The 10,788-nt window shown below is 33.2% G+C and overlaps 1 protein-coding gene across 2 annotated transcripts; it reads right to left on the minus strand.

Moving 5' to 3' along the window:
• Positions 1-5,593: 5,593 nt before the first annotated feature.
• On the minus strand, positions 5,594-10,576 carry LOC112773132 (uncharacterized). 2 transcript variants are annotated; one of them, XM_025818183.3, is made up of 3 exons: positions 9,609-10,576; positions 9,280-9,384; positions 5,594-5,939 (listed from the first exon to the last, which is right to left on the minus strand). In XM_025818183.3, exons 1-3 carry the CDS (start codon positions 10,436-10,438, stop codon positions 5,921-5,923), a joined length of 954 nt encoding a protein of 317 aa, XP_025673968.1. In that variant the 5' UTR covers positions 10,439-10,576; the 3' UTR covers positions 5,594-5,920. The 2 variants fall into 2 exon arrangements, with proteins under 2 accessions (XP_025673968.1, XP_072080671.1); XM_072224570.1 differs by lacking the exon at positions 5,594-5,939 and adding an exon at positions 8,242-8,539.
• Positions 10,577-10,788: the final 212 nt, after the last annotated feature.

Consider the following 10,788-nt stretch of genomic DNA (forward strand, 5'->3'; position numbering starts at 1 on the left):
CTCGGGGAAATTTTGCTCCCCATCCCCATCCCCACGGGAAAATTTCCCCACCAACGGGGCCCCATTCGGGGCGGTCCCCGCAGGGATCCCCGCCTCCTGGGGATTTTTGACACCCCTACTTCTAATTACTTGTTTTGATGACTAATTTTAATATATATATATATATATATATATATATATATATATATATAACATAGTTATTTATTTATTATGTATAAATTTATATCAAAATTAATTATTAATATGTACTAAAATATATATTAAAAATAAATTAAATTATATATATAAATATATAAAAATTGATTTACTAATTATTTTTAGTATGTACACACACATATATATAATTAATAAATGATAATATTAGACTAACGAATTATAGCCAATGAGTAATAGCTCAAATGACATAGTTTTTCCATACTCAATTAAGAGGTTGCGGGTTCGAGTTTCATATTTTTGGTAAAAAAAAAAAAAAGACTAACGAATTATATTTTAAATGACAAAAAACAAACGATAATTTAGAAAATAAATTTAATTTTATTTTATTTTATATTTATTAATTTTAATAATAATTAATAATTAATTATTTTTTATTTTTTATAGTTATCAAATATTTGCGGTTAACAAAATGGCATGAATGCTAGCTAGGATTTGGAGATAGTAGCTGCAAAATGGAAATATAGTTTAATTACAAGAATAAACAAAATCGTTTACTTTTCTCCACGTGTGATTTTATTTGCCAGGTTTTATGTGTAAACTTAAACGTGTTTAGCTGCCGCCTGGAAAATTGGGCAGTTTGGAGTTTCCGAATATAATATAGTAACAATAATATCCAACTGGCTAAGGTGAGAGAATCCATCTACTAATTCTAATAAATATCAAGTTAATTTTAATTTTATATCTCTATATACGATGTTCTATTAAAAAAATAATTAACTAATTTTTCCATGAGAAAATTATTTAAAATAATGAATTTAAGAAGTTGTTATTATTGCCACGTTAGAAGAAATTTATACTATTATTACATTTAAAAATAATATTCTTCCATCAAAGAGTAGAGATTTATGAATACTTATAAGATGGTAACTTTTTTTTTTTTGAGAAAAAATATCCAAAAAAAAAAAAATCGAAAATAATATCTATCTCCGTCACATGGAGAATCATAATGGCTATGTAATGGGAAAGATATATATTGTATTACCACACTAGTTATGATAAATACAGGGAAATGCTAGTGGTACAATACTAATCAGTCTTTAATCAGCTTTTAATTATATTTAAATAATATTTAATTATTTTTTTTAGTGTAACATGTTCCTATTTTATAGATACATATCTATAATTAGATGTCACCAAAAATATCTATAATTAGATTTTAATTTAAATTTAAATTTTAAAACCCACCCACTTTATTGGTGGTTAGATGACTTTGCTTTACTTTCGTAACTTCAGGTAACAGATACAGTTTTTTAAATTCCTTATTCTACGGAACATTCACACGCATTAGTGAATTCCAAACCAAAAAGGACGCTGCCAGCTGAATTCTCCATCTCGTCTTCATTGGTGAAGACCATCACCACCTTCCAGCTGAAGCACTCTCTCATTTTGCATTGATGAAAGGTATCATTATTTTCCACACATGTGTTTATGTAATTTGTTAAGAAATATTATGTTCAACATTTTTAATTATATTTTAATTTAAACATAAAAACACTCTGATAGTATGATATTTTATAACACATCTGATAGTATGATATTTTTAATTATTTTTCGATTATAACACATCTGATAGTATAATATTTTATACAAAATATTTTTAAAACACATCTAAAATCAGTCAACTTTTAATAATACAATATAAATGTTAATAATACAATTATGAATGGTCGAATATAATTATATACATAAACTAAAATATTTTCAATTGTAGTTTCTTTTTCAATTGTAACACATCTAAAATATTAAGTTATACCAAAAATATTTTTAAAACACATCCAAAATCATAAATCTAAAATTTAAATTTAAACATTAAAAAATAATTGTAACACATCTAAAATTATGAAGTTATACAGAAAATATAAAATCATAAATCTAAAATCTAAATTTAAACATTAAAAAATAATTGTAACACATCTAAAATTATGAAGTTATACAGAAAATATTTTTGAAACACATCCAAAATCATAAATCTAAAATCTAAATTTAAACATTAAAAAAAATTGTAACACATCTAAAATTATGAAGTTACTCTGGAAAAAGTTAAGTCGGCTGTTTTCAGTATGCATTCTTTTAAGGCGCCGGGCCCTGATGGGTTTCAGGCTTTCTTCTTTAAAGAATACTGGAAGATTGTTGGTTTTGATGTTTGGACTATGGTTCGTCATGCGTTCTCTGGTTTGGATATGGATCCAAGGATGATGGAAACTCTTGTGGTTCTTATTCCGAAGGTAGAAAACCCGGTTTCCATGAAGGATTTCCGACCAATTAGTCTCTGTAATGTGGTTTACAAAGTTATAACGAAGGTCCTGGTCAATAGACTTCGTCCCCATCTCAAAGAGATTATTGGGCCCCTTCAAGGAGGGTTTATCCCGGGGAGAGGAATCCCTGACAACATCATTGTAGCACAAGAGGTTCTCCATTTTATGAAGAAGACAAAGTCAAAGAAAGGCACCCTGGCCTTTAAGATTGATTTGGAGAAAGCGTACGATAGAGTGGATTGGGGATTTCTGAAACAAACTCTGGTGAGTTTTGGCTTTCCTCCTCCGATAGTCAATCTGATTATGCGTTGTGTCACTGCTTCCTCACTGTCTATCCTCTGGAATGGGGATAGATTAAATAGCTTTACTCCGAGCAGGGGTCTTAGGCAAGGAGATCCTATATCACCGTATCTGTTTGTGTTGTGTATGGAGAGATTGTCCTGTTCTATTAATCAGCAAGTTGATAAGGGCTTGTGGAAGCCAGTTGCGGTTTCTAGAGGGGTCCAAGAATTTCTCATTTGATGTTTGCCGATGATTTGCTTCTTTTCTGTAAAGCTGAAAAACAACAAGTTCAAACTGTAATGGTAACTTTGGAAAATTTCTGCAGAGCTTCTGGGATGAAGGTTAATGTGGAAAAATCTAAAGCGCTATGCTCCAGGAATGTTTCAGCGACAAGAAAAGAGATTTTTACTGGAGTCTCCTCCATCAGATTCGTCCAGAACTTGGGCAAGTATTTAGGGGTGAACCTTAATCACTCTCGGGTGACACGCGCAACTTTCAACGATGTTTTGGACAAGATTCGGGGAAGGCTAGCCAGTTGGAAAGGGAGATTGCTTAATAAGGCAGGCAGACTCTGTTTGCTCAACTCGGTAGTGACTGCGATTCCTACTTATCGCATGCAAGTATCTCTCTTCCCTAAAGGGGTAACTAATAAGATAGAATCCATGATGCGAAACTTTCTATGGAAGGGTCAAGCTGATGGTAGAGGCCTGAATCTAGTTAACTGGAAAGTGTTGGTCACTCCTAAGAAGTTTGGAGGTCTGAGAATTAGAGATCCTTTTTGTGCCAATATTGCTCTTCTTGGAAAACTAGTTTGGCAACTTTTTCACCATCCCGACAAGCTATGGGTTCAACTGTTGACGGAGAAATACCATTCTTCTTAGGCTGATTGTTTTAGTCGGTCTCGAGGAAGGGGATCTTATGTTTGGAAGAGTATATGTCGAGCTTGGGATATCCTGAAGGAAGGTTTTAGTTGGTGCATTGGGGATTTGGAACAGAACTTTTGGTTTTCTAAATGGAGAAGAGAGGGGCGACTATGTCAGGAGATGGATTATGTTCACATTTCTGATTCGGATCTCAGGATCTTGGACCTTTGGTCATCTGGACAGTGGAACCTTGAGAATATCTATTCTCATCTGAATCAGTCTTTGCAGAGCAACATTAACTCTTACAACCCAAATGTTCAAGTTGGTTCAGAGGTCGGTTGGTGTTGGACTGGTGCGGCCTCAAAGGTTTATGATGCTCATAGTGGTTATTTGTGGCTCAGTAAGAAGATGTTTAGTTGGGAGGATAAGGGTAATTGGCTTTGGCTTTGGCGTCAACATGTTCCAGAAAAGCACAAATTTTTGGCCTGGCTATGTCTTTGGGAGGCTCTTCCTATTGCTGCATTTCGTTTTAGGAGGGGCATTTCGCACACGGATAGCTGTCCACGATGTTTCTCAGGTCAGGAATCGGTTTTACATTGTATTCGGGATTGTCCAAAAGCCCAACTTGTTTGGCAAGCTTTAGGGATCTCCGATCAACCAGTGGATTTGATGAGTTGGTTCTTATATAATAGCAAACAGCACCCTTTTAGATTCTTTTCTGGTCTCTGGTGGATTTGGTGTTCGAGAAATAACGAGATCTTTCATCCTCACGAGCATTGGACCACAGACAAGGTGATTGGTATGGCTTTGTCCTTAGAAAAGGAGCTCCGAAATATTTTTGAGTTGCAACGACTATCTATCCCCTCAACCATTAGTGGCTCTTGGATTCCCCCCTCAGTGGGTACCTTTAAGATTAATTGTGATGCTAGCTATCATGGCAGTGGTGCTCGAGTTAGTTTTGCTTGTGTTAGCAGAGATTGGAAGGGAAGGTGGCAACGAGGCTGTCTGGGAACAATTGAGAGTCGTAGCATTTTGCAAGGAGAGTTGTTTGCTATTTGGAGAGGCTTTCTTTTAGCATGGGACTCGGGACAAAGAGACATTATATGTGAGACAGACTGTGTGGAGGCATTTACTATTGTCAATAATTTACAAGATTGCTCTGGGTTTATTAATCCTTTGGTGTTAAAAATCCGAGATATCATGTCTTGGAAATGGCGTGCTGATCTTCGGTTGATCTTGAGAGATGCAAATACAATAGCAGACATCATGGCAAAGACTGCAATGAGGACTATTTCTCCCCAAGTGGAGCTTCCATTGCCTTGGAAGGAGTTTGAGAGTAGTATTCAGCGGGACTGCCTTTCTTAAACAGTTTCTTGTTTTTTTTTCTTTCTTAGTTTTTGTTTATTTTCTTTTAAGTCACCAAAAAAAAAAACACATCCAAAATCATAAATCTAAAATTTAAATTTAAACATTAAAAAGACAGCGTTGTAAATGAGCGCCGAAAAGGAGGAAGGCAGCGTTGAGGATGAGCGCGGAAGACGAAGGTGGCACGGATGAACTACAGCGGAGGATGACTTCTCGATGTGCACCTCTGAGTTTTCCATGTGCGTCTCTGGATTTTCGACATGGCGCAAACGTGACTTCTCTGCTTCTTTGAGTGTTTTGTACGAGTTTAATTAATAATTTGATAGTTTAAGGTTTATTTTATAATTTTAAAATCAAAATTTTGAATTTTGAATAATTTGATTTTTAGATATGTATTTAAATTATAATATATTAATAATTAAATATATTAAATCTGAAATAGAGATAGAAATTTTAAATTTTAAATTTCAGTTTTTTTAGATTGTATTTTGAATGTGTATTTAATTTTAAAAAGACAGTAAATCTATTCATAATTTTTAGTTGTGTTTGTTTTAATTTTTTTTTAATTATTGCAATAAAAGGCTGAATGTTGTACTATTTTTAAAGGATACCTAGTTGAACCGTTCTCAATATTGAGTTTCGAAGCAATCCCAACTATACAAATACAAAATTTAATGTATCTCATCAAAGAGTATTACCGATAATAGCATCGTGCGCAATCTTTGCAGCTGCATCCCCATTAGTACCATAGAATTTAGTGTAACACCTGTTAAGTTTCTTTAGTTAAGCTGTCTTCAGACAGGAAATTTTATACAAGTTTTCTTCAGCCAACCTGTTAATGTAAACCCTTCCTGCCAGAAACTTGACTTCAGGGCAGTCCCGTGCTAGTGAAAATGTTGAGCATCTGAAGGAATAGTCAGAGTTGCTGCAACAGCTGCACTAATCGACGATCCTGGATCTGAAGGCATGGCAGTTTCAGCGAAATTCAGGCGGTCAAAAGACAAATAGTACTAATTCGTTTCAGTGAAATGTAATAACTATATTGGTTACAGAAAGGTTAATATCCTGCTGTAATAGACATCTTTTGAAGAGCTTTCAAAGAAAATCACAGATTAAGATTAGCACCACATGAACCAAAATACAAATGATTGAATTTCATAAGTGCAATGTAAACACATGCTAAACATCAACAAAAAAAGGGGGATGGGGTGGGGATAAGAAGAACAAAAAAGCAACAAAAGCTGAAAAAACAGCATTACAATCTGCATCATGATATCTTCATTCAATCAACTCAGTCATTCTGATATGATGAGATGTACCATGAGATAAATTACAAAGTAACAATCCCTAGTTTTGAAAAATATTAGAATCCCAAACATACTAAAATAAAGATGAAAAATGGCGTAATGTAAGAAAATATAAAAACCAATCCTAAAAGATTGCCCTAAGATATTACAAGATACATCATTTTTAAGAGTTCAAAAGGGGTAATTGTTTAGGCTTCCAATATTATGAAACAGTGATGCTTGACAGGACTTGAAGTCTTCAACATTGTAATTGTCATAATTGACAAGAAATTATTTATGATACCCAAATAAAAGAAAATCCAAGTGCTTGTCTTATATAATGCTTAGAAGCTAGAACAAAATAATTAGCTTTATCCAGGAGAAGAAAACATGATGGAACCAATAACTTGATATAACAAAACAATGAATAAATATTTTTCAAGTTTAAATGAAATATTGTGAAAAATTATAACTTTATCATTCACCCTAGCATGACAAAATATGTGTCTTGAATGTTAGAATAAAGAGCAATCAAATGGGAGATTTTCACAAAGAAGGTGAACAAGTTACAATTTTCTTACATCTTTGAATTAGAATGATCGCCAGTAAACTCAGAAAGTCCTCCAACAGAAATCTGAATGCATACATCAAGGCTGCGTTTGTTTCTAAGAACAAGACACTGAGAACAAGACATAAAGGACAGAGACACACAATTTTGTGTTCTTGTATTCTATTTGGTAATAAACTAGAATAAATTCTGAAAATCTAATTTATTCACATTTTTTTTCATTCAAAAAATTTGAGATGAAAAATATTGTAATAAAAAATATAATTATGAAAAATTAACAAGAATAATAAAAGAAAAAATAAAAAATAAGTTGTGTCATCCAACACAGATCTGAATGCATACATCAATTGTTTGCATTAAGCACTCCAAGGGCCAAGAATACGATAAAACATTAAAACACCAACAGTGTAATAGTAAATAGTCCAAAAAAAAGTTTCACTTACAGTCCATGTGAAAAGCAAGGTGACATCTGCTGTTGTTTTTCCAAAATTATTTAAGTTTCAAACAAGATTGTAACAGACATAAATCTGGTTCCCAAACCAATATGTACTATGTTCTTGCAAGATGTCCAACCTTGGACTAGGTAATTCTTTATAATGTTATGGATTCATGGTGTGTTCTGTTGTCAGCATCACATTATTCACTTGTGCTTTTCTCTACAATTAAAGCTTCTGGGCCTTATTGTGAGAAGGCATTCAAACATAGTGATCAATATTATTGTATATGAGTTTAGCAATCAACAAAATAATAATTCATTATAATAAAATGCCTACATTTTTTGTAGGCAAACATCAATATTCAAATAAATAAATAATATGAATTTGAAGTTTCTTTAGTCATACCCCATATAATTAACTTATGTGCAACTACTGTCCACTTTAAAATTTAAAAGACAACATCCAAAGTTTTTATAACTTGGAGCACCATGACTTTAATGTTTGAGTCTGATTAGTGAGAAATAATATGAATTTTATTTTTCTTAAAATATTTTTCCATTAACATAGAATAGAGTACAACTAAAAAGACAACAGAGGATAATAACTAAGCCATGTCAACAAATATTCTCTATTACTGAAATCAGCATGACAATTTTACATTTATATCGTCAGAAAAAAAATAGCTTCAAAATACCTTTACCTAACCATGATGTAACGCAGCAACAAAATAGCTTCAAGTGCAAATGAAATTAAACTCTCGCAGCTAAATTAGCTTATTGGAATCATAACAAGAATAATGCACTAAATTAAACTAAAGCATCAAGTCAAAGACACTCAAGATCATAAAGGTTCTATAATGAAACAAAGAGGTGAAGCAAGGAGTTGAACAATGACATAAAAAAGATTAATGGGAAATCAAAAGAGAAAGAATGGCTTGAACACTACTCAAGCAAGAGAACAAAAAATAGATGAGATAAAATCTAGTTCACCGTCCCCTTCGGCATTGCCATCAAGGCCGGAGAACTAGAAAATCAAATATTATTAATAAAAAGGTTATAAATCACAATTACATCTATAATGATCGTCCTACCTACATAATTATTTTTTCAAACATATCTTCCGGTCATTGTTCATTTACAAAACTAGCTAACAATTAACTCGAACTAGATATGTGCAACCTAAATAAAAATCTTTAGACCATTTACATGTTCTTCCTCCTTTAAGCAAATCCTCCATCCGTTAAAAAGCTTGAATTAGGGCACAATTTCTACATTGAAAAACAATTAAAATAGTGTAACTATTATGAATAATAACTTAAAAGAGTTTAAAATAGCCAATTAAATATTTTCTATATTAGTAGAAATTGAATTAAATAAAGTAGTTGAGAGTAAAGAAATGACTTACGATGATCAAATTACATCAAAAATGCTTTTCCTTAACTTTTTTCCTTTAGCTAAATCTTCTTGATGTAAAAAATATTTCTGAGCATGACTGGAAATTTGACTAGGAGTTTTTGTTTTTACATAATATTCTGAAATTCTTTTCCAGTGTGAACCTTCATTTTGGTACCCTCTAAGAAATAACCTACCAAAATATGATTTTTGAAATAACTATTAACAAATTTTATACTAAAATTTTTTAAACAAAAACATAAACTATTTAATTATGCCAACCACGGTCAAAACAAAATAAATTTAGCAATCAATAAAATTTACTTTAGAATTCGCTCAAATTACTAGTTATTGATGCACAAAAACACTGATGTATGCAAGCTTTAATTAACAAGAGAGCAGTGAAGTCGATCTTGCAAAAAAGAGGTGCTAGACTTATATATTGTAGGCAACATACAATCATCATGGACAAGTTAGAGATATATCTAAATCAAGAGAATTGCTCCTATATGTTGATATTAGTTGCTTCACATTTTTTTTTTATAAATACCAATATTCAACTAAATAATAAATAAATAAATAAGAGGTAAAAAGAAGTAATATAATAATAAAATACCTATGTTCATCTTCCGTCCAATGATGATATCCTGTGTTTGTTGGTGCTGCCTCCTCTTGTGCAGTTGGCACTACCTCCTCCTCTGCAGCTGGCACGACCTCCTCCCTGTCATGATAATAAACAAAATATTTGATAATCAATGAATTTCATGTAAACAAAAATATTTTATTTATTTCAAAAACAAATCAAAGGGAAAAAGAAGAGTTCATTGTTTATTAGGTTTGTTCATAAAACTTATAAGAAAAAGAAAATATAGAATAAGTAAACAGAAAGAATAGAAAGAAATAATAAACCTTGCGAAATAAGAAGAGAATGAAAATAATACCGACCTGTGATGGTGATCAGTCGAATAAGGCTGTGATGGTGGTGGTGGTGTTGCATTGAGAGGAGTGCTTGTAGGATAACCCTTATGGACGGCATTGATGTCCTTCATCAGCTTCTGAAAGCGCTCTTGCAGCTGTGCCCGGGTCCTGCCGGGGAGACGAACAGCCACGGCCTCCCAGCAGTTCTGGATAGTATCCTGAAAACAACTGGTAATAATTGACTCAAATGCTTTGTTCTCCTCCCAAGTCCAGACCGGAGGTTGAGGTTGAGGTTGAGGATGACCACCGACATTGGGAATCAGCTCGAACGTGTTCCTACTGGTATCCCACTCAGTCTGAGGCTGAGATGGTGGATAACCACACGTGTCAGCGAAAAACTCATCCGTCAGCGTCCTTACTATATCCGTCTGAGATTGAGGCCGAGGCGGAGACCAAGGCTGAAGCTGAGGCTGAGACCAAGGCTGAGGGTGAGGGTGAGACTGAAGTGGTTGATTACCACACACGTCAATGGCACGTGACTGAGGCTGACACTGAAATGGTTGATAACCAGATAAAGGGTTTTCCCAATAGTGCTCTGTCATCCTCATAGCTTCGGACAAACACTCATCAATAACCGGCTGATGTGGTTGATTACCACTCACGTCCATGGCACACGGCTCACCTACATTGGCGGCAACAATCTTGTTTTCGTCCCCATTCCAGACGGGCTCAGGCAGAGGCGGACACTCAAACTCAAACTGCGGTGCTTCATCGTCGGCATCAAAGTCTATCATATCGCACGGGTCTCCGATATCCCATGGATTCATCATTGCAGAATCTGATTGCTCGTCACTCATTCTTCTTCTTCTCTTTCTTCTTCTTCTTTCTTGGTTTCCTATTTCTTCTTCTTCTTTCTTGATTTTCTCTTCTTCTTCTCCTTCTTCTTCTTTCTTGGTTTCCTGTTTTTGGATATAGTATTTATATTTATTTATGTAAGCTTCACTTTCTAAGATAAAGTGTATCAATTTAATATACATTAGGATAAAAATTAAAAGATTTCATTTTTCAATTTCAGTTTTAAAATTTTATTGTAAGAATATTTATTTTTTATATTATATAAATTTAGATAGTTTTAATTAAAACAAAAAGCTTTCAAAAGCATCAAAAATTGAGTGTGTCAATTTAATTTATAAGATTATGGATAAAA

Source organism: Arachis hypogaea, chromosome 18 (assembly GCF_003086295.3).
Source record: "Arachis hypogaea cultivar Tifrunner chromosome 18, arahy.Tifrunner.gnm2.J5K5, whole genome shotgun sequence".
Classification (NCBI taxonomy): Eukaryota; Viridiplantae; Streptophyta; class Magnoliopsida; order Fabales; family Fabaceae; genus Arachis; species Arachis hypogaea.

Bases quoted from the DNA above. Each gene is read 5' to 3' on its own strand.
- LOC112773132 (XM_072224570.1), bottom strand. From the start codon at position 10,438: ATGAGTGACGAGCAATCAGATTCTGCAATGATGAATCCATGGGATATC. The intron at 9,385-9,608 runs GTCGGTATTATT...TTATCATGACAG, and splicing joins TCGACTGATCACCATCACAG to GGAGGAGGTCGTGCCAGCTG. The intron at 8,540-9,279 runs GTATTTTATTAT...TTTTCAATGTAG, and splicing joins TGGACGGAAGATGAACATAG to AAATTGTGCCCTAATTCAAG.